Source organism: Channa argus, chromosome 5, assembly GCF_033026475.1.
Source record: "Channa argus isolate prfri chromosome 5, Channa argus male v1.0, whole genome shotgun sequence".
NCBI classification, from domain to species: domain Eukaryota; kingdom Metazoa; phylum Chordata; class Actinopteri; order Anabantiformes; family Channidae; genus Channa; species Channa argus.
The window spans coordinates 29,090,298-29,117,766 of NC_090201.1; the positions used below are offsets into that span (position 1 = coordinate 29,090,298).

A 27,469-nucleotide genomic window follows, 5' to 3' on the forward strand; every position below is an offset into this window, starting at 1 on the left:
ATTCAGCTTGCTCGGTTTCCTTCAGACCTCGCCCCCTCCGCCCTCAGTCAGGTCCAGTCCAGAGGCCGAGTCCAGCTGGATTCTGCAGCCTGACTGACTTTTGACAGGGAGAGCATGGTGATCTCAGTGGGAAGAGATAAAAGCATGGCTGACCTTGTCCTAGATGGGCGCAGGATAATATTCTCAGATGAAAGCAGCACTCGATTTTTATCCAGAACAACATTCGTTCCCTCTCTTCTGCCTTTGTCTTACACCCTGTTTCTTTCAGCTAACTGCTGCTTTGCTGGAGACAACTGAGTTTCAGTGTCCTTCTGAAGCTAAGTAGCAACATCTCATTACTATACACTCGTCTTTCTGTTACTTTCATCTTCTAATTTGTTGCATCACACCCTATGAACAGAGGTCTCATGTATCTTTTTTTTTATCTGACCCCACTCTGATGCTCTCCCTTCTTCCTTTCACACATCATTCCTGATGTTCTCTCTCTCTTCTCTCCTTCATCACACTTTCTCTCTCACTCCATCCCAGTGGCATATAATTCCCGAGTGTTGTTGTCACTGTATATCAAGTTTCATTGGCTTATTGCTCAGGCCTGCACATCAGTTGCTCCCTCTCCTGTTTTTGTCCTCCGTCATTTCATCACCAGGTGACTCTTTTCTGTGTCCCCTCCTCTTTTCCTCCCCTCAGAACATCTAAATCCCTGGACATTTTTCCAGTTTTTAGGCCTAAACATTCATTAGCTCATTGTGGAGCCGATGGATGAATTATTAGCTTAATATTTATTAGAATTATTAGCTCAGTAAACTGAAAGGACATTTCTGTTTTGTCTCTTTGTCCCTTGTTGTATTTTCAGCTCTTGCCTGTACCAAGAATCACTGACTCATTTCTCAGATCTGGAAACATCTTTCTTCTTCTCATTTATTTAAATCTTCCTTTCTCTCACTCAGTATGATCTTAACCCCACTCCATCATGAAATCTGTCAAAGGTGGTGGTTATGTTGGTGAGTGATGTGTCTGGACCAAATACAATTGAATAAAACTAAAAAAAGAGAACAAACACACTTAGTGTCTATTGTAGAGAGTCAGAGGAAGGATACACACACACACAGAGGGAAATTTGTAAAAATGAGCAGAAAACTGTGTTTGTTCCAATGTGTTTTGGAGATGGCTAATGTGTACGTATGCTCATAACAGTTCATCCAGCTGCCAGCATCATGCCCGGTGCTGCAGAGATGGAGAACGACATGCTCTAGATTTCACTGGCTGTGTGAACGCTTGCACTGGTGTACATGCAAGTTCTTTGCCACGCCAGCATCATTTCCTGTAGCAGCACAGCTGAGGAATGGGAGGGTTTGTGTATCTGTGTGGAAGCGCGCTGCGTATATAATCACAGTGGATGGTTATAATGATCATTAATATGTGAGCGAACGCCCGAGAGCCTTAGTTTACTGCTGTAAATGATCACAGATTAAACACTAATGACCCGCTCACGTTTAATTCGTACATGTTGTGATGCTCAGTGGTGGCTGTGGCTCAGATAAATGAATATAGGTGCTACATCTTCCTACCAATATATCATTTGTAATTGATACATTATCATTGTTTGCTGTTATCAACGCTGAACATTAGCTGATAGCTGTTAGTGGCTCCACAAAGAAGAGAATTACATTTAAACCTGTGATGATTGTGCTTTTGTTTGTGCTTGTGTGCTTCTGTTATTCAGCGTTTCATATCTGTTTCCTTGTGGGAGTTTCTAAACACTGTGCAAATGCTCTGAATGCAGCTCCACATGGGCACATGTGGAATCCATGCCACTGACTGCTGTCTATTTCTTGGTGTGTGTGCAGTATGAACACCATTACGTGTGGAACAGGAGTTTTTCCAATTTCATTAATGCTGAAACAAGATGCAAACTGTCTGACTTTCACTACAGCACACACCATAAAAATAAAGGGCAGTCAGCAGGTTCAAGTTGTGCACTACGGGACCTGGTGCATATGTTCACAAACACAGCAGAAAGAGGAGACATATCATGAGCCGTGTTGCTTTTGATAGAACGTGGTCTGAAAAGAGCATTAGTCAGATACAGTCATGTTTTATTTAAAGTATATAGTCAGGAGTGTTTCCCATCTCCTCCAAACATTCCCCTCTCTTTGCCTGAATTTAACACAGGTTTCGTGGTGTGTGTCTGAGCAACTGCAAAGTGCTCCTATAATTTGTCTTCTGGGACAGTGTGTGTGTTAGGAACCTGTGCCAAATATAGCTCTAGTTTTCTCTAGTTAGTCTGTTGGGGTTTAAGTCTGGGCTTTGTCCCTTTGTCTGAACGTTTGCTGCAGGTCACTGTCGTCCCCAAAAGTGGACAGTCGTCTCAGTTTCTGGTCTCTGTATTTAGCTGCATTCCATCTTCCTTCTGGTCTGTTCCTCTAAAACACGATGCCGTCTCAGCCAGGGTGGTTTTGGAAAGTAATGATTGTTAATATGATAAATATTAACAATCATCAAAAAATGATAATATTTGACACTGGATTGTCTTTAACTCAAAGTGCCTTTGTATCATAAGCTGTTCTCCCTGAACAAGCTCTTTCTTTCCCCTGTACTGAGTTTACAATTCACTGAACTGATCCTTTGGCTAACAGACCTGTAGAGGAATTTCTTGCCACTGATTATCAATCTCCACCATTAGATGATTAGTTTTTCTGCCTTCACTCCATGTGTTATTGCATCCGACTGTTCCAGCCGTCTGAAAACCATTATCAGCTGCTAAACAACACTGAGCTCCACATGCTGCTTTGTCCAACTCAGAAGACTGTAAACAAACGTCATTTAGGCTTCAGTGTCCAAGTAGAACAAATGTTGAACGTGGGCAGAGGTTTAAGCTCAGCCTGAAGATGAACAAGGTGCTTTTCTTTTTTTTTACTTCATTATCAGTCACAGTGTAAAAGAGGGAAACATGACATTTACTGATCAATTACTGCACATCTGGGACACAACGCCGGGGACAGAAAGTGGTCTGTCTCTTCTTTCCCACCTTGACACAGAGAGTAGTTTCCTCATTGCACATGAAGGATTCTTGAACTCACAGCTGTGTTTGCACGTGTGTGTTTGCATGTTGTGTGTCAGCAGCTGCAGTCTGCTTTAAATTAGTGAAAGTGGCTGGGCAGAGTTTAACATCTGTTTCTGCAGCTAATTATCTGAAGTGCAGACGAGAAAGTGTTCAGCGGATGTTAAGGATATTAACATGATCAAACCACTCTGACAGAATCACGTCAATATGTAACAATATTTTTTTAAGTTATTCTGACCCCAAAAAGCAAACTGTTGCTTGTAATATCTACACAAAGTCAGAGACAGCGATGCCAGTAATTAAGCCACTACACAGTGTGTGTGAGTGCATGTTTGTTCATCTACCGAACACGTTTGAACAATAGACTGGCTACAATGTTTGTCTGCTTTACTGTAAGCTACAAACATTAGTTGGCATCAGTTTAATGTGACAGGAGAGAATATAAAGTTGATGTCATGTTGTTATCAGTTTGTGTACATGGTAGTGTGTGTGTGTGTGTGGGGTGGGGGGGGGGAACTGGTCATGTGCTTATCGTAAGTTTGGTCCCAAACACTGTTGCTCAATGTAAAAATTTTTACAACCTACAGTATGTGGACCAGCAACAGGCTCAGATCCATGACAGACATGTCTCCATGTGATTTTATTATATTGCCAGTTAGTTGACATATAAACAAACTCTTATTGTGGAATGACGAGTGCATTTCTCTGTGGTTTAATCTTTACAGGCCCTAACTTTAGCATTTAGCCTTCACTGATGTTTTAGTAAATCAGTGGCAGCCATGAGGTAGGAGGGGGAGGAGGAGGAGCAGGCCTGGGAGCAGAAGGTCACATTTAAAAGTAATGCTCCATCATCTGCTCCAGTAGAGCCACTCATGGTCATTAGCTGAAGGCTGCTGCTGCTGCTGCTGGTGATGGTCAGGTGTGGCTCAGTGTCACATATTAAAAAAAGGCCTGTACTGAGGGATTTGTGTTTCAGATTTGTACAGACGAATAGGTGTAATGGTGAATATAATTTATTTTTTATTGTCTTTTTCGTGGAACAGAGCAGAGGTGAAAGCAAAGGTTAAGAGGTTAAAGTGATAATAATTTAGTTCGGCTGCTGACTCCATCGATTCATCTGCTTGGTCAGAAATAGTAGGTGTCGATATTTAATAATGTCAGATTGCAGCAAATTGTTTTTGTACATTCAATGAAAATGCAGCAATAAAACCTAATAATCTGATGTTTTTTAGAACGTGTGGGTGGATGTTTCAAACCTGTACATGTGACTACACATAAGAGAAGTGTTTGGATGAATGTATGACTGTGTCCAATCCCTTTCTTAACTACACTTTTGAAGTACATCACTACGGATAAACAGTAAGCAACCAAAGAAGATGTATGAAACCCATAATCTAGATATTTAATAATCCAAATACAAATAAAGAAATAAAATGTTTTCTTGAAGTGGCTATTTTCAGGGTCACCCCCTTTTTAAAGCCCTGTATGACTTCTTAATAACTGAAATGGATCAAATACTCAACAATTTCAACATGACTCACTTCATGTTACTATTTTTGCCAAATATCTCAACAGTTTATTTTACTGGTACTACCTGCCCTTTAACCTCTAACACGCAATTCTTCAACTATATATAGACAAACAATAGAATAACCAAACTGCACTTCTGTTCAAACACATGCCCACATGAAATAGACAACAACTAAAAACATGCTCGGCATAAACAGTCCAAACTTGTGTCTTCATCTGCTGAAGACTAAAGAAGTTTTCTTAGTTGGTAGCCGTTCCAGAAAAACCACACACACCTGTGTAGCATCCTCCAAGCTAATCAGCAATAAGAGAACTTAATGTCGCTTGTAACAGTCCCAAAGAAAGGGGACGGTACACAACAATCGGATATTGAGCGACTGAAGCATCTGATCTGTTTTGATCATGTACCCGCTACACAAACTTCGATTCAGAGAGGAGTCGATCAAACAAATGTTGTGTTGATCATTTTGGAGGATGCAGATTGTGCTGCTGTTAACTCGTACTATGTAATCTGACAGGTGTTTTTATTATTTTGTCCACCCTATTACTACCCATGTGTCTATGTTCAACAGTCACACTTGTTAAACACGGCTGACACAGTGGTGACGAGGGAAGGTTTGAGAGCAGTGATGACTCTGTCCTTAAACTTCCACTACTCTTCATTCCCTGAGGACCATTAAGGACTTAATTAAATCCTGTTTCCTGTAAGACGTTAACTCCATTAAACTTTCATCATTAGTGTGATGGGGACTTCAGTTAGAAGATAAGTGTGTGTGTGTGTTCTGCTGGGAGCTTCATCCAGTCAAACCTTTGCCTTTCTCCTCACAGAGATAATTAGAACCAAATGCTGACATTTACACATTTAAATGTTTCCTCTCTTAATGGATGTAAGCGGTGTTCAATTAGTGACCTTTGTTAAAGCTCACACTGCCACGGGTCAGCGTAATCATTACATTCAAGTGTTTTTTCACTTTGCAGCTTGTTCTCAAATCAAATCTGGAATCTGTATTTTTGGCTTTTAATTAGTTCGCATAGGAGCAAATGAAACAAGAAAAAAACATCCACACATCTGATATCTTGAGATGCGAACTTCTGCAGAGCCAGAGGATTAATTAAATGTTGTTTCTGTCATAGATGATAGATGGATAAAAGCTTATCAGCCCTCCTCTTGTTTAAAAAAGAACATTTTCCATTGCATCTTTGGATTCTGGCAAAGTCGGACCTCATTAGGTCAAATAAATCAAACACGTCAGCAGGTGTAACTGATGACAGCAGTGAGTCTGCAAGACAAACACTACGTAGTAATGTTTGTGGTGAGGTGGCTAATATGTGATCAGGTGTACTGAAGAACTTCGCGGGCCTCTGTGGGTGACGGCCATGTAACTTCACCTACTTTAGCCTGAGCCAGGGGTGTCCACACTTTTTAAACAGGGTCAAATTCCCTAATGTGAAAATGCTGACAAATAGATGTAATAAAATTCTGTATCACAACAATGTCAACAACTGCAAATTCAAAACCCTGTAGCACAAAATATATATTATGAATTTCATAGACGATGGCATAGGTCACTTACTGGAACTAATGGGGGTAATACTGAGGTCTTGGCCATGGTACAAAATTGGTTTTACCTTCGATAAGTTTACCGCCAAGTTCACCCAGACAGTGCTGCAGAATGGTGCTGCCACCCTGAGGTGGCAAGAGACACTGCAAGTTTAACTTGTAACACACAGTTATGTTGGACAGTGCTGACAGGCCATAAAAACATTTTAAGGAGGAAACCTTGGGACGTATAATATCTGGCTTAGTGCCACATATGGACACAGGCCAGACTTTGGACACCCCAGGACTAAGAGGACTGCACACCCACACCTTGTAGGACTTTTTTCTGAGCAGGCTAAAAAACTACTTGGCATCCTTGTGGAAAGTAGCTGAATTAGGAATAAAAAAGGTCCAAAATACAAATCCCGCCTTTAAATTCATCCGTTTTCTCTCTTCTGGGATCCAGTTTGAGTTGCCTTCTAATCATCAACAAAAAGTTGAAGGCTGTGTTGTGGAACAGACATCCCAACATCTTTTCTCTGTAGTCCATGCTGATGAGCAACACACATCATCTCGGGGGAGCCGCCCTTTACCAACCTCCCTAACCCCTGATTACGGAGACACTTTTCCTGTTTAGCCTGTTAATAGCAGGGAGCAGATCTCCAGGCTCAGCAAACTGAGATCTGCTTCCCATCTGTGCGGTGCACTTTGTCTCAGCTGTATGTGGGTTGGTGAGTGCTGTCTGTGCTGTTCCAGTCACTGCTGTCGCTTCATGGAGGTGTCCTAGTTCTGCTGCTGCTGCTGAGAGACTGCTCTGTTTGCATGTTCCTTTTTTTCCAGCCCATTCCTCTTTATTCAGCGTCTATGTTTCATCTTACAGTAGGTTGTTTTAGTGGCTTAAAAGCTTTAGGAAATCTGCATGTGCACACACACAATCACTCTACATGCGTACAAATAAAGAAAGGAACACATGTTTAAAAAAAAGCTGCTTTTCTCTCTCATCACCATATTTGGCTTCTAATCTCTCTTCCTCTCTCTGCTCCTGCACTGATTTTTTTTCTACCTCATCACACTTATAAAACCTCTTCCTCTCCATCAGCTGTGCAGCAGCAGTAACTAGGGGGTATGGGGAAAATCTCTCTCACACACACACACACAGACACACACACACTCCATCCATTCGAGTGCACTTGAGAATTTGCGTGCGCCTGCAGGCATCGAGGAGGATGTTAAAGTGACAGGCTTCAAGTCTTAATTAAGATGAGATCTGTTCGCAGGGCATGTTGACACTCAGCACACACTCACACATGCAGAACATGCCATTACATGCACAGAAACTCATTTATAGAGAATGAGCTCCCTCAAACACACAAACACAAACTGTTTTGTACTTTGAAAAATTAAGCCTTCTCTGAAGATCTACACACATACACACTCCCTGTGGTTCAGTGCAGCTCTGGCTCACACTCGAGGGATCCCCATCTATTCCCTTTCATATGCTTGTGGATGGAACACAGCTAAATGTGAGTGTAATATGTTGGGCAGCCACATTCTGCAGCACTGGGCAGATGGGAGGCTTAAGATCAACATTATGGAGCGAGTTGTGCATTAGTCCTGTTTACAGTAAGAGAGAATTAATTAAGAAGCTTAAGGCAGGACTCACACATTTCAACTTTATTTTCCTAAAAGCTTAATTTCCACTCACTAAATTGTCTATGGATGGAAGTAGAAACACCAATGAACCCCAGTCTGCATCATTACACTTGTGCTCACTGCACCGTGAAAAAGAAGAAGATTTACTGATTGAAGCGAAGTCTGTGTCATCGGTGCCACTGATTTATCACATGTAACAGTAAACCGTCTCTCTGATGTCTCCGTATTATGAATTATTGGCTTAGAATGCTCATGTTTAAACAGACTTTGCAAAGGGACCACTTTACACTTGAGAATTTGAAAAAAGAACTGACAGTAAAACCACAGTCAATAATAATGACTGGATTAGAATTTGGCCTTTAAACACACATTTTATTGAAATGTAAATTCAAATGTAAGGAGATCATCAGGAAAATGATCAAACACCAGACTGACGATGGCACAAATGGGATTGTGTTTATCATCTCATAAAGCATAGAGTCAGGTCGTCACAGTTCGTTTTCAGACAAAACCTCTCGTCGTTCTGCCCCCAAAGGTCGTGGCTGTTCGTGCACTAACAAATGCAGCTGAATTGATGAACCAATGACCTCTCGATACTCATATTGTATAAATGTTTGATTTAACGTTTCCCTCCTCCTTCCACATTTAGTGTGTTCATATACTTTTTGTAAAGAGCCTTTACCACACACCTGAAGTTCTGAAACCTCGTATAGGAAAATAACTAGATTTGTGTGTGAAACATTCATATTTAGTTCATTTACAGGGACATTAGCCTACGTGTATTCATGCTGACATCCACACAGTTCACTGTTGAAATATTGTGTTATGGTAGATGATTTCTCCACAGTGCCTCCAGTTTTGTGTTGGCCCGTCAACGCTGTGGCGTCTAGCACCTGCCAAGTATGTTTTAATCTGTTTGGCTGCATGCAGCCCATACGATGCTCCTCTGGGTTTGCAAACCTACAGGCAGTCGTCACATCTGTTTGTCCCTCCCCCATCATTCCCCAACCGTCTACACCTTCGTCACCTGCTCACTGAACCCTCTTATTCGTGTACGGACACCTTAGTTTGGTCTTAACCTCTAACCACCTTAACATTAAGGGAGCATGTTAATGCAAGTTTCAGCCTTCTCGCCAGCTTTAAGGAGGAATTCTGACTGTCTGGACGATGGTTTTGAAAATTTAGCAGCTGATTTGTCTGATCAAAAGTTCTCCATATACTTGTGGGTCAGTGGGTGACTCAGTAATGATATGATCATTAGAGAAAATCATATCTAGTGTTTTGTCCTAGTGCTGTTTGGAGTTGACATCCTTCAGTGTTTCACTCAATAAAAGTTTCTAAGAGGCTGCAGTTTCTCTCCTGAACATTCTGACCATGTGTTGATTTGTTTGCTTATCTTTTTTGGTCAAACACCCACAAATCAAATCTCATGCTAAACAAACCAACACTGTTATGTGCAGTTGTTAATGATACACAGTGATTATACACACAATTCACTTTTGGTTAAACTCTGGATCAGCAATTAGATATTAAAACAAACTTTAGAATTCATACACTAAATTCAATCTTCCTGTCTTGGAGCAGCATTGAGCTACAAAGACACATTCATTATTTTTGACATATTTGTGGGAGCTTTTCCTCCCTCTCACAAACACATTCAGACACTCAGAGTGAGTGTTTGTGAGTCCTTCCATGACTTATTGTCTCTGGACAGCTCTCTGCTTGGTGACAATCTCACTAGAGGAAGAAACAAATAAGGAAAAAAGGAAAATGTGAACAAACAAATGCAAAAGGTTATGAACGAAGTGATTTGTGCTGACGTCCACGTAGCTTATACCAGTCACAAAGGTTTTATTTAGATAAATACACTTCATGTAATACAAAGATGTTTCAGGGTTTACAGGCGAGGTCAGGATCTATATTCTGCTCTAGGATTAAGCTAAATCTGAGATATGAATACAGAACATTTTCATCAAGATGGGATTTTTGTCTTTAGCCTTTGATTGATTCAGTGCTATCAGGTAATACATGTCTGACAGGGAGCTGGGATTCTGTAAATAGAAATGCTTATTTTGTTCGCTGTGGAAATATGTCTCACTGATTATGTTTTTCAGCTGTTGTCAGGTCTTCTACATTTTTCCGTGTGTTTTGAAGACATGGATGAGATACTTTTACTATGTTAAACATCTGTTCTAGCCAATGTAGCATTTCTCTCTTTCTTTAAGCAGGAGGTTAAAATAAACTGTTTATCCACAGGAGCTTGCTAGTTGCTATTTTGTCCCCACAAAAACCCACTTTCATTAAAACCAGCAGTGCCTCCATAATTTATGGTCTAGTATGAGGCATTAAGGTCAAGCTGCTGTCAGCTACAATAAATCACAGAAAGCAAAGCCACTAACAGACATTTAACTCTAACAACTGTAAAACTTTTAATTTGGAGTCATAAATATCTCTTCTGTGTACACACCAAGAAAACAAATGAAGGTTCGCACTGTGTAGTCACTGTTGGAAAGGTGCATCTCCGTCGTCATTAATCTCTGGATTTGACACAATGTGAATGGAGTGGTGAGTTTATAAAGATCAGACTTAATGAATCTAATCTTCTTCCTTTTAACTGAAGATTAATCTCATTTTTTCTTGTTATTGTCCACTTGAAGGTAAACATGAGTTATTGTGATTTGTTCTTTTGGTTTCAAATAATGAAAATTTAATCAGCTTATCAAACTGATTGAATTGTTGTTGGAGCAGTGTGTTGTGGTGTGACAGTCACACCCACATCCACCCTCAAAGCCATCAAATTAAAGATATGTTGCATGAGAACATAATCGAGCAGTTTTGTCATATTTGCAGTTTTGTCGTATTTGTGGGAGACGGGGCTTCACTGCGCCGCGAATTTACCTGTAATATTTGTTGGTCACTGGATGCAATGCTTGACATTCTGCACAAAGACTTTTGTTCATGTGTTAGTTTGACTAAACAGCTGTTGATTCCAATTAATATTTGTGTTTACCTATCTCATCGCTGAGTTTAACTTAGAGCTTAGAAGTTCAGACAGTGATTTCACCAGTCTAATACATTTTTAAAAGCCATACTGTTGGACATGGATGTAATAAACTTGGATGCAGCATCAACTTTAATGTATTGTACTGATTTTCAAGGCAGACCGGGAATGTTTTTACTAAGTAGTCTCTTTACTTGGTGCCTAACGCTAACCTAACCTACCCCTGATTTTTTTGTGCTGAACCCTGTGTTTAGCCTGTAAAATTGGCTGCCATTTTGGCTCCATTGTAAGCAATAGTATTCACAATTTTGTTTTGTGAGGCCAAATGGGATGTAATTTTTAACAGGTGCCACTTTACATAACAGTTTCAGCTAACAGTTACTGGAACATAGAGGTGGTAAAGTTAGAGGACTTGTAGATGTAGACTGTATAATGATGCCAACTGCTGAACCATAGGATATGACACAAGTCACCAGCATGTGTCTTCCATGTTCTTTGCCTGTTGTAAACAATGAATCTAAGCTAAGACGCTAATTCCTGAGCCCTTGCAGTAGTGATGTTTCTGTGTATGGAAAACAATCAAAGGAGGAGGAGGGTGTGGGCCTGGTCATGGTTAGAAAAAATATGCCAACTTTGCAAAGAGAACTTGATGTTAGTTTTCTGTTGTTTTGTCTTCATCTTGTTAGTGTAGTGCTGATCTTTCTTTGATGCTGCAGGTCTTTTGGTTGTAAGTCTGTGGTAGTGGCAGTCAAATTTGTCCTAACTTTGGTTGCAAGACTGTCACAGTACCATCTTTGAACATTTCTCACAGTGGGACATACGACCACCACTTGAGCAATGCATTCTCATCTCGTCCCTTCTTCCACATTTTGTCTGAGTACAGGCCAGGACAGCAGGATGGGAAGAGAATACAGTCTTTGTAACAGACTGACACTAACCAAGTAACTGTGATGACAGCAAGTGACAATGAACAAATGAAAGAGACACAGAAAGATAGAGTCCAGAAGCGTGAGGGAGAGATTGATGACACTGACAGAGAGACACATGCAAACAATCCTGCAGCCTTGAGGTGTGAGCTCAAAGCATCAGACTGTGATCAGCAGCTCAGCCACAGATTGTTGGATGAATCTTTGCGTGAGTGTGGGTGGTTTGCATAATGTGAGGCACAGAACAGTACATACTCAGCAATTAGAGGCAAGTTATGGGCACAATCTCTTAATTGGTGGCTGGAGGTCAGTAGGTTTCATTTAGTTTTGAAGTTGAGTTTCAGTTCTTAAAGATTTTAGTCTTACTGCTTAGTTTAATAATACAAATCACAGAATTCTGTTACCTACAAACAATCTCTGAGGAGCTATTCTGTCAGAAATCCAACACAGGGGCAGTTGGTGTATCTGTTTGCAGTGCAGCCAAAGAAACACAGTCAGTAATTAAAACCTCCTTCGATTTCATGGTGCACACCGAGCCAGTACTTTTCCACATAACACAGGACACAGTAAAATACGTTTGTTATGGTTCTGTTGCTGATTAGTTGGAGTTTCTTTTAAACATTGGCTTGATGCACCACGTTTCACTGGGCTGTTACCAGCTTTTATCACCACATAATTATGGCTCAGCAGGTGACCTTCTACCTCCTAGTAGTTTCACTAGGTTTCTCTCATGCCACACAGCAGTAAAATCAATTTTCAGTGGGCTCTTATCATGCACAAAATCAGGAGAAAGATAAGAAGTTGGTAAGAGAGGTGTTAACAGACCACAGGGTCAGTGGTTTGAGTCCCTGCCCCTCCAGTCTGAGTGAGACACTGAACCTCAAGTTGCTCACTTATTATTATTGCTGTTTTTCAGTCGAGTTATGATGTTCTCACTGCTTTTTATGTTTTGCCAGCTTAGGAATTAGAGCAAATATACTGCAAAAGCTTTTGTAAAGCTGCTCTCAGTGTAGAAATACAACCATTACTGATCAGTATTTTGCCTCCACTCACATCCCGTTTTAATTTTATGCTTCGCTTTAGCAACAGAACTTCTGGAAGTGACTCTGTGTGAATATAGTTAGTGAATATAGTTTTGAGCCATAATGAAGACATTCAGCACTGCTTCAGGCCTGTGCGCTGTTGGATGAGAGAGAAGAGCTCTGTGCCAAAAGATGAAGTATAACAAATAACAATGATTAATAGTGTCAGAGACAAAGTAAATAACACAATGTGAACCTTGATAACACCAGGGACTTGTTTGCATTTACAAACGGTTTAAACAAAGGTTGTAGCAATAGCCCGGCTTTATGCATTGATGATAGTGACTGTCATGGGGCCCCGAGCACAGTGACCGTCTTTTGGCCAAAAGGACAAAAAAGTCTTTGTTTCTGAGCTTGATTCACCACATGGTGGATGAGAATCTAATAGCAGAAATAAAATACACTGACCTTAACATGTCTGGTCTTCAAACTCAAAGAGACTTCATTCGAATAATCAGTTTAACAGATAAAAGCAGAACAGACAGTTTTTCCTGGCCCAGTCTAACAATTCCACAGACTGGGGAAGAGTGCTGCTTTACCTTTAGGCGATTTTATCACAGACTTCCTGCAAAGCAATTTACATTCATATTTTATAAGCGGTTGCTGATCATGTTATTCTTATCGTGTTTATGCAGGGATTGGAAGTGCAGAGTGAAATATGCAGATTAAGACTTTGTTCAGACAAGTGGGGAGTATCTTCACCATAGATCTCAACACCCCAAAGCTGCAATATTTTATTTTGAATACAGTGTGATTTCCATGTGTTTGGCGACAAACTAAAGCCCCTTTTTACCCACGTGAACTTTTTCCAGGGACCAGAAACCTTTTGAGAAACTTCTCAAAAGGCAAAGTCTACATTTAGCTCTGGGGCCATCGTTCTGCCTATTTCGTTGAACTTGTGTCTTCACTGGTGTGATTGTTTCTGGAAGGCTTATTTCCTGTTTGGCACAACCGGTGTTGGGGATTGGAAGTTCCCCCTTTTGGTTAGAGACTAAGATCTGAATGAGTTCCTCTGTGATTGAGGCTTGGAAATACCTCACTTTTCAAGGTGTTAGACTCTTCCAGAAATGCACCCTATTGTGCAGAAGGTGACACTTATTTAACTTCAAGCTCGTGTGTAGAGGGACTTACAGTGACCACAGCAGTAGGAGAAGCACTGACGTCTGTTGTTTTGTGTGTGTGCACTGATGCAGTCATGAGGAATATGAATATCAACACTGCCTGGTACAGCGAGGACAGTGGATGTGTTTAGGCTCTGATGCTAACGTCATGCTGCTGATGATGGAAGGGATGAAGGCAGATGATATTCGTGGGATTTGTGACCTAATGTATGCTGCAAAATGAACGAGCTGTTAAATAATGTAACGGCAGCATGTGTGCCACAGAAAGCAGTGCAGTTGCTACAATGTTCACATTTTCTATCTTTTTCTCCCTCTCTCCCCTTTTCTCTGCAGTGATCTGCAGCTTCCGGGGCTCAGTGACTCACGGTTTGGCCCTGGAGGTGGGAGAGACGGTTCAGATTCTGGAGAAATGTGAAGGTAAGACTGACATCTGTCTGTGGTAGCAGTGCCCAGGGTTAGATGGTCGACTCTGGGGGTAGAGCTTTTGAGTTTGGTAAGGATCACTGGGCTACAGCGGTGCTTTGCATACAGTTGTAATTTGCACCAAAATGACAAAATCTCATTAGAAACCAAAAAAAGATGAGGGGAATGTTTGGGAACTTCATCGAAATGCTTTGTTTTCATTTTTTCTTTGCACCCTATTATAATTAGCATTGGTTACTAGAAGTTGTAACCCTAACTGTCAAACCTAAGAACCCTAAAGAAAACTGTTCTTGAGAACCTGTAATCAGAATTTCAAACCGATATAGAGCAGATATGAATAACACTAATTAATGTCACTATGCAGCTCTTGCTGGTAGTGAAATAGCTATTTAGTGAACTTCCATGGTTCAGCCTCTTAACAGCTGAAGGGGTTGTTTCAAGCAAATGTTCCCACTGGTGGAGTCACACATCTTCAATTCTGTGTAGCAGTTAAAGGCCTAAGTGGTCAGATAAATGCCAGTTAGGAATGTCAACCATCAACCTAAAATCAGATTTAAAGATCTGAATTAGGACCTTTGATGTAACTAAAGACTAAAGACACTTGCTCCTGTGCTGCTTTTTTATGGTACAAACTAACTCTGATTGAATTCTTTTAGGAGTTTCTGACCATACAGCTGTCATCAGTGCTCAAGTTTTCTTTTTGTTTCGTTTTTTCAACTGTTTTGCTGTGTAACCAGGTCTAAAGCATTCAGTCCTGTTACTGTGGAAACTGAACTTACTACAACGTCTCTGCTCAGACGTGCGCTCTCAAAATGTAGTATTTATCATGTTTCTACAAATTGTTGAAAGCTGCCCATAAATATAGAGCTTTGGAGGCTTCTGTAGCACCTGATGTCACCCACACTGTACTGAACCATGATTCGTCTGTGGTATTTCCACTCCATCTTTGGTGGAAGTAGCTGCCGTCAGAAGCTGCCGTTTGCCCCAGTGAATTAAAGCCCATTTCCCCCAGAGAGAAAAGCTTTCACATTAATGTTGCTGCAGCAGTGCTGTCACAAAAGTGCACAGTAAAAAGAAGTTATACTGCCGCATCTGTAGTTCTCTCAAGTAATGAGTGCAAACAGCCTGTAATAGCCAAGTGCAGGCCTGGAGGAGATCCCAAGTTATTAACCAGCGTATCTCCCATTGTTGTTCCTGGTTTGCTTCACTGAAATTAGCAAGTGAGGCCAGGATGAGTCCAAAGCCAGGAAATGTTGTTTTGCAGACAACGTGGGAGTATGTGCCACATTGGCCACAGCTGGGGGAGCCGGCACCACGGGTACAGTGCCAGACGTTCTTCTGTACTGAGGGGAAGATGCTTGTCAGACACAGGGAAATGTGACAGGAAGGATGGAACAATGTTGGTTCACTTTGCTTCTTTCTTTCTGCCTCCACTTACCCCCTGTCAGTTCCTCACCCCAGTGTTCTATTCTTTCCTCCCCTTCCTCATCTAAATTCTCCTCTACTTCCACCTCCCTGGCTCCTACATTGTTCTCTCTTCTGTCTCGTTTGCTTTGTTTTCACTGTCAACACGCTCAAGGCCGAGCTACAGTAAGTTCGTGACATCCAATCAGCCTCTAATTCGCCCTTGTTATGAGAAGCGACCCTTCCAGAGAGGGACACGAGTGATTATCTGAGCCCTTGTGGAACAAAATGGTAGCACGGCTTTCCCTCCAACACACAGCGATTATCAGGGCAAACCACGGTTAACTTCTGTCCAAAATCCCCACTGCAAGGTTTAGATTCCCTCAGCTCCTGTCGTCATCACAGAAAATGCCCTTCAAACAGTGGTTGGCTTAGCAGAGCAGAAAAGATATTTATGAGAGATTGTGCAATGAGTAGCTTTTGATATGAGGCCAACACTTTTCATCTCCAGCAGCAAAAACCTGCTTCTTATACCAACCATTTTATTGCCTTTCCTTTTACCTTTACTCTTCTTTCTCTAAGGATTTTACTGAACTTCCATTCCTGCCTGAACAGACTGTGTATATGTATGTGAGCCATTGTTGCAAATCGAGCTTCTGCAGAGATTTTATCCAAAAGTGCACACTGAGTGTTAGATATGTTAGGAAAATGTTTCCTAAAATTGTCTTTCCCTGCTCCACAGAGGCTACCACTTCTCTGCCTGCACTAAGACCAAATTATCCTCTCCAGACACAAGCTCAATGGCTATAATGTCAGTGATATGGAAATGGCGGCCAAGCTGTGCGAATGCAGTCCTTATGTTCCATTTTTAAATTTTACATTGCAGCCATAACACTTAGTCTTAGAGTACAATTAAGAGTGTAGCAGCACTTTAAAGTATGGGACTTTCATTCTTAGTACTGTCAGCGTTATTGAAGTACCCATAGTCCCATCTAAGAGCAGCCTCTCATTATTTTCAAGAGGCTTCTCAGCCATAACAAATCTTCTGCAGCAAGCTTCTGCTATTATGGTGGAGAGAGCCGGCTGTCAGGGAATAACAGCTTTAAATATTAAACAATCAAACTGAGACAAGATAATCTGACATTAGATTGCGATGTGGGTGAAGTGGATAATTTAAGAAGTAAACTTCTAGGGTTCAATAAGCAAAATTTCTGTTTTAGTTTACTGTGACACACACCACAGGTAACACACCACAACTAATGTCTGACAGAGATCAGGATGATTTTAAACTGTTTTTGTTGCACATCTACTACACTACAGATCTGAGAGGCAACATTTGAGATGCTTCATAGACATCTGACTATTGTCGGAATTATGTTTTCATTCTTTGTATTGTTTTTGACACTCTGATCCCCATTTTTTTTAAAAGATTTTTTGGTGAACTACCCACCACCTCTAGGCTGTTTGGACATATTTTGCATTGCTTGTTTTTAATGTTTAGGGAAAAGGAGATTGTACAGCTGGGATCACGATCCATTAATAAAAGCAACAACTACACTGATTACAACTGAGTGTTTTTCCTATAAGCGAATAAGGATCTCGTCTAAAAAGTGTGTTTTCAGCCTGCAGAAGAACATGATGAGTGATTCTGTACTTTTAACCTCGATGGAGAGTTAATTCCATCAGTGTGGAACCAGAACAAAGAAGTTCCTGAGTGAGATGAGCAAGCAGAGGGTTCTCAGAGTGATCCAAGTGCAGTGGTTGGGTCAGGATGCAGGGAAGCTTGGAGGTAGAGAGAAGAAGTTCCCTTCATTGCCCTGCAGGTCAGCACCACTGCTGGAGAAGAGTTGTCTGAAAACTTGAGGAGGTGGAACACGAGTCAGGCTGCAGCATTCTGGACTAAGTCTATGTTAAATTAGATTTTTACCAGTGTCTACAGCTCACAGTGATAAGGGCTGGGACACATTCACTATTTGAGAACAGTGAACATGCTCGTCTCAAACTTGCTTGTGTACTTTATCTGGATGAGTAAATGGTGTCCACCAGGGGCAGATTGGTCCTAATTATCATCCTTGTAAACTACCATTTTAGCACAAGGTAACAGAATCCATGTGAATGTTCATAATCACAGAAAATTAATACTTAATACTACTAATAATACTACTAAATTAATACTACGTCATTACACGAACATGTCAACGCAGACCTATTCTGAGATGGGAATTATGGGTAACCGTAGGCCATAGAGGCCCCGACGTGCAAACCTCCCAAATCTCATCAATGCATTGTGCATCGAACAAGCTGACTGGATAATGTTGGGAGGCAGGATCGAAAGGGGAAGAATGGAAAAGTAGACGAAGAAACATAACACTTCATCTGTCTAGATTGAATTTATATAATATTTACAGTACATATGTTGTTTTATATTTTCTATTGCTGTACTGCTGATTTAATTCAGTCTTCAGTGTGTTCATTTTGCTTTCACTGTTTAATAAAAGGCTGAACTTTTATTAGAACGCAGCAGGGTCTCATATGTGTATTTCATTTTATGACTTTTTGTTTCCAAAAAGTTTCCAAACTGTACTTCACATGATAAATTGAGTTCAGTAGACCACACCTCAGCAGAGCATCCTGCGAAAAGAACCGTTCTTGCAGAGGTCTGAAAAATGTCATCAGGTCCTTTACAGATGCTGAGTGTTGTGAAGTATTTATATAAGCATCCAATTTCTGTTTCAGGATTATTTCTTCTTATTATTTCCATGGTAACCACTGCAGTAACTGTGCTCCCACTGTAATTAGCTGTGTTTTTCCTCTCCTCCTTTTATCCGTATTTGCACAGTGACCTGATTTGACCCCTGTGCATCAGCAGTGTTGTATGAAGTGAGGATGCTGTGACCACAGTGAGGGGCTTCGTGGCTCAGCTGCAGCTCAGCTTGCATTCAATCACCTTCACAACTGTAATTGCTTGTTGATCCAGTAATAGCACCCAAGAGTGTCCATTGTAATTCCTTTTTTCATAAACCAGCTCGGGGTGTGCTCTACAGGGATACGACACAGGAATCGCCTCTGATAGCTTGATGGAGCCTGAATCATTTGTATAACACATATTCTTAATGGCTTCGTGCTGAAGCAGCGTTTACTCAACGAAAGTGGCTCCTTGAGTTGTGCCTCCCACTAACAGATGATTTACAGTGGTGATTACTGTGAATTATTGTGATAACAGTCCAGATAATTATTCTAATAGCCACTTAGCGGGCCGTTTGGATGGGGAGACGATGACAGAAAGAATGATGATTACTCCTCTTCAGAGAGAGACTGTGTGACAATGGACAATGTCTGCACCTGTGTTGTTGCCATCAATGCAGTAAATTGCATACAAACACTCAGCTCAGTCCCCTCTGCTTTAACTAATATAGGCAATAAACTCAACCAGCCAGGCACACAAAATTAACCTTAACTTAACCACCACTTGACTGACCTTTACCCAAACTTTGAAACAAACAGCATCCTAAAATCCTATAATTCTTTGCTTTATGTTCCCTAAAGGAAGTTGAGTCCCTACAACATATTGAAAACAAGCACACACACCCTCCTTATCTCAAGCCTTGCAAATGGACCCCGACACTGCCAGTCCAGCCACAGTCTGATTATCATATAGATGAGAGTCTAGGGAGAAAACACAGACATCTTAACGATGGTGATAAATTAATCTTGATTGGTTATTAATTAACCGTCCAATTAAGCTTCCATCTCCATATTTATATGAGATCATGTAGAGCTACTGAGAAATGGATCTCATAATTCTGTAAGAAGATAAAATGAAGGTTAATGTGAAGAATCCAGGCTGACACAGTCTTCATAAGTGTATCACTTGATAGTTTTTCTTATTGTTTGATCAGGTATTGGTAATATTTGCTTCTCAGGGTTATTACTGTTTGAGGATATGGGTCACTTTACACATTTACAGGAAATGTCAAAAGGAAACTTTTTCATCATGTACCTCTGTTTGACCATCAGGGACTAGGTGCCAGTTTGTTCACTATAATAATCCTGCTTCCAGCTCCTGATATAAATTCTTCTTGGTTCCAGACCAGTAAAAAGCTTGATGCTCCTAAGCCAATTTCTTGGCTGACCCTATTCTTTGCCTGTCCAAACACATAGAACTGTTTTAAAACTAGGCACTGGCCTCTATAGATCTGGCTTGGTGAAAAAGGGTCAGTGATGATTCAGATAATGTCCATGTTAACTCTTATAACAGTATAATAAATGAGCTTTGTGCCAGGCTACAGAGTGATACTGCATCATTTTGATGCGAATAAATGTCTCTGAGACAGGTGTCACCCAAAAGCTGAAGACACAATCTATTTCCTCGCAGTCTATTTCCTCTCAGCTGAACACAAATGATGTCTCCCAACTCTGTGAGAATGTTCGGGTGCTTTTCTGTACACATTCAGTCCCCAGGTACAAGTCATTTTTAGCTGCCAAGGTTTTTCTTCAAGTTGACTGAACAGTCATGACAGCTTTCTACTCCACTGAGACATCTTATGAATGTTCACTCATGTGGAAGGAAGCGCTGTGGTCTCCGAAACTTGGACAAGCTCACACAGATATAGTCATGTGCCAGTGTCACACAGGTTATGTAGTGGTATGAACCTAGATCTTGCAGTATATTTTAGGATATCTTTACCCTGCTGCATATATCTGCAATGATGACACAAACCGAGATATCATTTGTCAAAATTGTCAGAGATATTTAGAGATATTTTTACATACATTTTGCTTGTTTTAACTGTTCTAATGACTCAACAATAATGAAAACCAATAATGAAAGACTTGCCTGTGCCATAAAACTCTACAATGAAACAGGCAGTGAGTCACACAAAATATGTGATTGGTGGGTTGATAGGACCTTTTTAATCGCTACAAATGACCTCTGGCTTTTAACAGCATGTTAGAGACCAATGTTGGAGATATCCCAGTACCACTTTTTCCCAGACTGACTACACATACTTACATTTGAGTACAAATACAGATACTAAACTACAAAGTATTTTGATTCTAAAATGAGTTGTTACGACAGTAAAATCATCAATCCATGGCAGTTAAGCAAATCCAGCCTGTGTCGCCCTGGGCGATGTTTAATAAATGAACCAACTTTTGCGATAAAGAACAAAAAGAAAATGGAATTTTCAGATATAATTTTGAGACACCCAAACAATACATATTTTAGTTAAAGGGCATAAATCAGACAATAAAATGTATATGTATGATTTGTTAGAAAACAGGGTTGACTACTTGATTGAGTTGCCAGTTTATCAGTTAGTGTAAACGGCCTCGCTCAAGTCGCTAATTTCTCATTTTGTACCCATTTTCTAACCATTGCCACAAAGACATAATTATATTGAAATGTTTGCCTACTTGTGAACACATAACACATATGAATCCTAATTAATATGCGTAAATATCTAAGCTGTGGGTTTTATACTTTTTGAGATAGAGCTGTCTGAACCCACCCATGCACATCTGGATAGCAAATTAGTGACATTCATTTGATAGGTGAGCACTGTTGAGGAAGAAATTGTCATAGCTCAAAAAATATACATCATACAGCTTCAATATTTCTATTGTATGCATCTTTACAGTTGTGTGAACATTCTGATAATGATATGTCAAAATAGTCAGTTTGCAATACGCTGGTTGATGCACACACACAACTACTCAAAACTAGTTAGATAAGTAAATTTATATCACTCACATGACCATCTGTAAAGAGTAAAATTATTGTTGACTTGCATATCTGCTTCCTGATTGACAAATAAAACTTGAAATGTTGCTAAATGAATTTTACTAATACATTTTTTTTTGCAAATGTATTTCTCAGTGTAGAAGTCAGCGGGTTAAGCTGTCATATCGGTCCTCATAGAGATGGAGAAACAACACATACAGGGCTTGGTGACCGAATGTCTCTTTAAGTCCATCACTGTCTCTGTCTGGCTTTGTCACGCACATTGACAGAAGTGTACACACACACACACACACACACAACTCCTCTTAGAGCGACAGCCTGTTTTACTGACTAAATGTCATGTCCCAGTGTAACGTCTCATGTGACTGTCGACCTGTTGTTGGACAATGTGATGCAGCCTCCAGTGAAACGATTTCAGTGTATAATTGTACACTGTTCTGTATAACTTATAGTCTTTGTACTGCACACATGGTAGATACATGTGGTTTTGTAAGTATATGACACCACTGATCGAAGTAAAAAATTTAAAGTCGACTGTGTGTGTGATGACAACTTTTCAAAGAAGATAATGGCTCATTTTTAGTATTGTGTTAATTTGGCATGTTGGAAACAAGCATATCTGTGTCCCCTGAGGACAGAAAATGTCCACTCCTTCTTTAACAGAACAGTTTGACTTTTTAAAATGTCGATATGTAACATTCATCATCTAGTAACTGCAAAGTGCAACAGTCTTTGAAAACACTGATGCTGTCGTACGTGTGCTTTGATTTTCAGTTACCACTTTGTTTCTTTTCAACATAGTTTCTAATTTTTCTATAAAAATAAAAGTTCTCTTTTGTTGGAAAATGTTCCTGCTGACGTCAGCTTGCACATTGAAGCTGTTGACTGTGTTTGTGCTTCCTTTCAGGATGGTACAGAGGATTCTCAACGAGGAAGCCAAATGTCAAGGTAGGAGATACTGACAGCTTCTGCTTTTCAGCTCTTTTCTCTCTAAATCACACTTTCTTCTTAATAAACTTTGGCTCTTGTCTGCTTTAGTGATGTTAAAAACTGGGTAAACAGTTTTATGTGGTGCCATGTCCAATATGAGGGAGGGTTGTTTAAATATCTTGTCCTCTGTTTCCTCTGTTGTACTTGTTTCTTTGCGTCTTTTTAACGTCACACAGCGGTTGATGGTGGTAGAAGTTGTTCAAAAGAAGAGTTTAGCTGAACACAGTTTTGACGTTGAGTTGGGCCAATCGGACGTCCTTCTTGTTGCTCCTCCCATTCTTTGATATCAGGTCTAATAGTTATATCTGTGTGTCGAAGAAACACAGCAACACACTCAGTTAGCGAAAAAGAAGTGTTCAGAGCTCCACAATGGATGGTCCTAATGGGCTCTGCACAGCAGGAGCGACACCACCTTTTTCATGCTGCCATTTTATTTGTTCTCAGGAAGGGTAAAACCCCTTCACACATCCACCTGGGGCGGTCGCACTTAAAGACCTGATTTGCGTCTTTAAGGAGACTGAGAACCATCAGTTACACTAGTTACACTCAGTAACTTAGGTTGTGTCAAAACTTTTGTCAAACACGGCTCTGTCAGATCCTGTTGTGCTGTATATTTTGCCTTTTACAGCCACATCCTGGAGCGGTTAAATAAAATGTTCCCAGGAGCTATATCTTAACAACCAGGCAGAAAATGTCAACGTGATGTACTTTTACAGTGATCTTCAGTTTGATAGCACATAATGCGTTTTTGTAGCTTGAAAGCAGAAGACGTGTCTTTTTTACACTGAACACAATGTGCTGGACGAACAGGCAGTGAGAGAATAATCCAATGATCAGATGTAACATGAGAGGAAATGAAACATAATGAAATTCATTCTTAGACTGTCACTGGGTAAAAACATTGGTTTTCCCCAAAGGCAGCGTGGAGGAGACGTCACGCTCGTCTTTCTAAAATTCTGCCTGTGGAGCAGAAATTGCAGGAACTTCTACAAATGAAAGAAAGGAGAGATTTAGCCTTACACACTGACTAATTAGCTACTGGAGGAGTCTGGATTTTCCGGGGGCCAAATGTGTTATCTAAAATTACACTGTTCAACACTGACCCATTCATTCAATGCATTGTGGTGTGTGGGGGTTTCAGCACAATGATTTGTCACCAACCTAACGTTCATCATCAAAACTCAACAAAACTTTACTCATCATGTGTTTCGTTCTCCACAATGGACCGGCATTAGTGCATTTTCATTTCTAAAGCCATTGAGATAAACGTGACCACATAGAGCTCAACTTTCAATCAATCTTAGACCAGAGGACACACACATTGTCGGCTGTGCGTTTCTAGAGGAGAACAAACCCTTATTGTGTTCTGCTCAATGCACCTGGAGTAATTTATAGAAGGAAATGAAGACTTTTGGTTTGACACTCCATAGTGAATGATTCTTAAAAACCTAATTTCCACAAAAGTTGGACTGTTAAATGCATAAACAAAAATAATTAATTGATGACATAAAATAGCAAACAATCCTCTCAAAAAGAACGTTATTATTCTTGCTGCTTCATATTGTCAGCGCAGCTTTAACACAAATCCTCTGGTTGATGCTGAGATGAGTCACAGTTGTGTCTGTGTTTACAGGATATGACACAGGTAATCTCACTGGGAAATGAACCCCAGATTATTGTTTTATCACAGTCTGTCCCAGATTAGAAGCTCAACTTGTGAAACGTTTCACAACCAGGGACCAGAAAATGAATTTGTAGCACAACTTATAAAAACTTGAACTTGAAGTTGAGTCAAAATGTGTCTCACCAAATGATGTGTTTCCAGGCAAAGATGAAACTTTCTCATGTCCTGTGATTTACCATTATTTACATGTACAGCTCGGATTCTGATTCAGACGATTTTGACACAAACGATGAGGTCTTACTTAACAAATAAGATGAGAAAGTCCCACCTCCTTCTTTTACCTCAGGTGATCAGTAGATCACAAAATCACAGCGACTGTGGCGCAGGAAGGTAGAGCGGTTGTCTGCCAATCTCACAGCTGTTGGTTTGATCCCCGGCTCCTCTGCTCACATGTTGAAGTGTCCTTGAGCAAGACATTGAACCCCAACTTAGATGTTCCTGGTGAGCGTTGGCCAGCTGCATAGCAGCTCCCCCATCAGTGTGTGATTGTGTGATTGTGAGTGTGAATGGGTGAATAAGACGCGCTTTGAGTGCCAATAGGTAGAAAAGTGCTATATAAGTACAGAGCATTTACATCGACCATAAATCACTGATGATTCATCAAACGTTTCTATTCTTTTAATAAGTATAAATACATTCTTTCAATAAATAAATTAATGAAACGGTCTCCAGCTCTTATTAACTTATCAGAGTTCATGAGTTCTTGCAGACGTTTTTTCAGAAAGTGTTGCAGTGTGATTAGGTAATCCTCCCCCTAACAGATTTTATTAAAGCATTCTTCCTGACCTTGTGCTGGCTATGATTCATGCTAACAGCTTAACAGTATCCATCTCTCTCTCTTTTTTTATGTCTGGATGACAAGCTAACAGGCTTCTGGGTTTTTAGGAATTAAAAAAAGAAGCTCTTTTGTGTTTCTTCCTGTTCTGCTGAATTTGATTCCTCTTTGCTCTGTGCTGCTCTGTGGGTCTGATGTCTGATAAAACACTGTTTGTTTGGCATTTTGATTTAGTTTTAATCTTTTGGCAAAAATGTAAATGACTATAGTCAGGAGTGGACAGGCCACAGACTGTCTCAGGGCATCAGATTTATAGTGCTGCATACTGTTGTATCAGTTCCTGAACCAGAGAATTTGGGCAGTGGAGGAAACAGTTTCACTGATCAGGAGCCACAGATGTAACTCTTCAGTTACTGCAGGTTGATTATAATTACAGGTAATCATTTATGCAAATTTCTTTCAAAATCCTTCATATTCATTCTTTCCTCTTTCATAGCTTCAATTTATTATTATTTGCTAATAGAAAATTAATAACATTTTGCCATAGTTTTTGTTTTCAAGTACACTTTCTTTTTTGTTTAGTTCAGCAAATGTTTTTCATCATAGTTGTTGTTGATGAAATTAAGACCAAGCAGTGTAGCTACAAATAAAAGGAAGCTTGGATGGAAAAATATTTTAGCCTAAGAAGGAGGAGGTCAAGTTGACATGGCCAGATAACTTCACCCTGATATCTGCAGTTCATTATGTCCACATATATGTAAAACAAACCAGAAAGCCTCAAGTTTGACATTGAAGGTTTTTCACGCAGCTTGTGTCATTTAGTCTATGACTATCACCTTTGTGAAAGTCATGCAGAAAGTCATTGTGCGGCTGTTGTGTGTGTCCAACATGATGTCTCTGCAGGACAAAAACGGCAGGCTGCAGCACCTGCTGCCACAAAAGGAACAATTTAGCAAAATGTTCTCAAACCCCATCAAAGCAGCAGACTGTGTTGAAGTGTGGCACACGAGACCGTGATGACACTGACACAGTTCTTTGACAGATTTGACTGATTTTACTTTAATGAGGTCGGTGCCTCTATAATAGCTCAGTTTGTTTCAGGCCCTTCAACTGGAAAGGTGGCAGACAGGTACAAACAGGTTTACTCTGAAGAAAACAAGCTTGTGAAAATCACATTTTGTTCAAAGCTTCCAAGGCTGCGCCTCCAGAGAAAACCCTGTCCTACAATGGATTAACATAACAGCTTGGCTGTGGGCGGCATGCTTCCATTCATTTCTCCAGGTTACAGTAAGGGCAATGGGATGCAGCACAGCAGGTGTAATAAGAGAGAGAGAGTGGAATCTCAGGTTTCTTCAAGCAAATCAAATATCATTTTAATGGAGAGAACTCAGTCACAGTGGTGTGAAGAATTCACTGTACCTGCATCTGTACCGCAACTCCTCCCTTTTATTACAGTAGACGCTAAAGCTGAAAAAAAACTCAACAGGATCAAATGCACGTCACAATTTTATGTTTTTGTAGTTTCACTTAACTGTAGACCACAAGATCTGGTCACTGAGCAACAGAACAGAAGAAAAAGCGTTTGAGAGCTGAAGCACCAGGACACACTGACAGATTTGTCATCTGGGTATTTAAAAGATAAAATATTATACAGCAAACCACAACTTTACTTATAAGTCTATTTAATGATCTACAGGTGTTTAGAACTAACACACTTCTTCAGATTTCTAAGTCGGCCAGAAATGTGGGGATCATCTTCAATGACCAACTGACCTTTAAGGACCACATCTCCTCAGTTTCTAGGGCAGCAGATTTGCCCTCTACAACATCAGAAAGATCAGACCCTACCTCAGGGAATATACAACCGAACTCATTGTACACTCACTGGTCATATCTCGTCTTGATTACCGCAAAGCCTTGTTAATGGGGTTACTGGTATGCACATTTAAACCCTTGCAGATGATCCAAAACGCGGCAGCACGCCTTATTTTCAATCACCCAAAAAGGACTGATGTCACACCACTCACCAACTGCTTGCATCAGGTTCAAACCTCGGTCTCTTGCCTGTGATCACCTCAACAGCTCCTGCTTACCTCAACTCCCTCATTCAGGTCTACAACCCTTCCTGTCTGCTGCTGTCTGCCAACAAATGACGTCTGGTGGTCCCAGTACCGCACAGAAGAAACCAACCAACCACTCTTCTGCGCTATGATCCCACGATGGTGGAACTAGCTACCAACTCTGCACGCTCAGCAACCTATCTTCCAATATTCAAAAAACTGCGGAAAACAGAACTCTTTCGTACCTACCTATGCATTTAAATCTATTAAAAAGATTCTCTTTCTTGCATCTCATGAAATGTGAACACTTTTCTGATAGGACTTTGCTTTAATGTTTTCTCCTTGACTTAGATTCTTGCTGCCTTGTACCTCACTTGTAAGTCTGCTAAATTACTAAATGTAAAATGTGACTAAATATAAATATAAACACACCAATGTGTGAGTGTGTGTTACAGTAAACCCACTATGTC

General features: G+C 40.4%; 1 protein-coding gene across 12 annotated transcripts in view; it reads left to right on the plus strand.

Moving 5' to 3' along the window:
- LOC137127293 (dedicator of cytokinesis protein 3-like) overlaps positions 1 to 27,469 on the plus strand; it is a 164,797-nt gene that overhangs the window by 40,097 nt on the left and 97,231 nt on the right. For all 12 annotated transcript variants that reach the window (XR_010914405.1, XR_010914402.1, XR_010914403.1 and 9 more), the window contains exons 2-3: positions 14,251 to 14,334; positions 22,398 to 22,438. Coding sequence is in view for 8 of the 12 variants with exons in the window: in XM_067504094.1 (XP_067360195.1) it covers positions 14,251 to 14,334; positions 22,398 to 22,438 (125 nt within the window). In the remaining 4 variants the exon portion in view is untranslated. The remainder of the gene's footprint in view (positions 1 to 14,250; positions 14,335 to 22,397; positions 22,439 to 27,469) is intronic.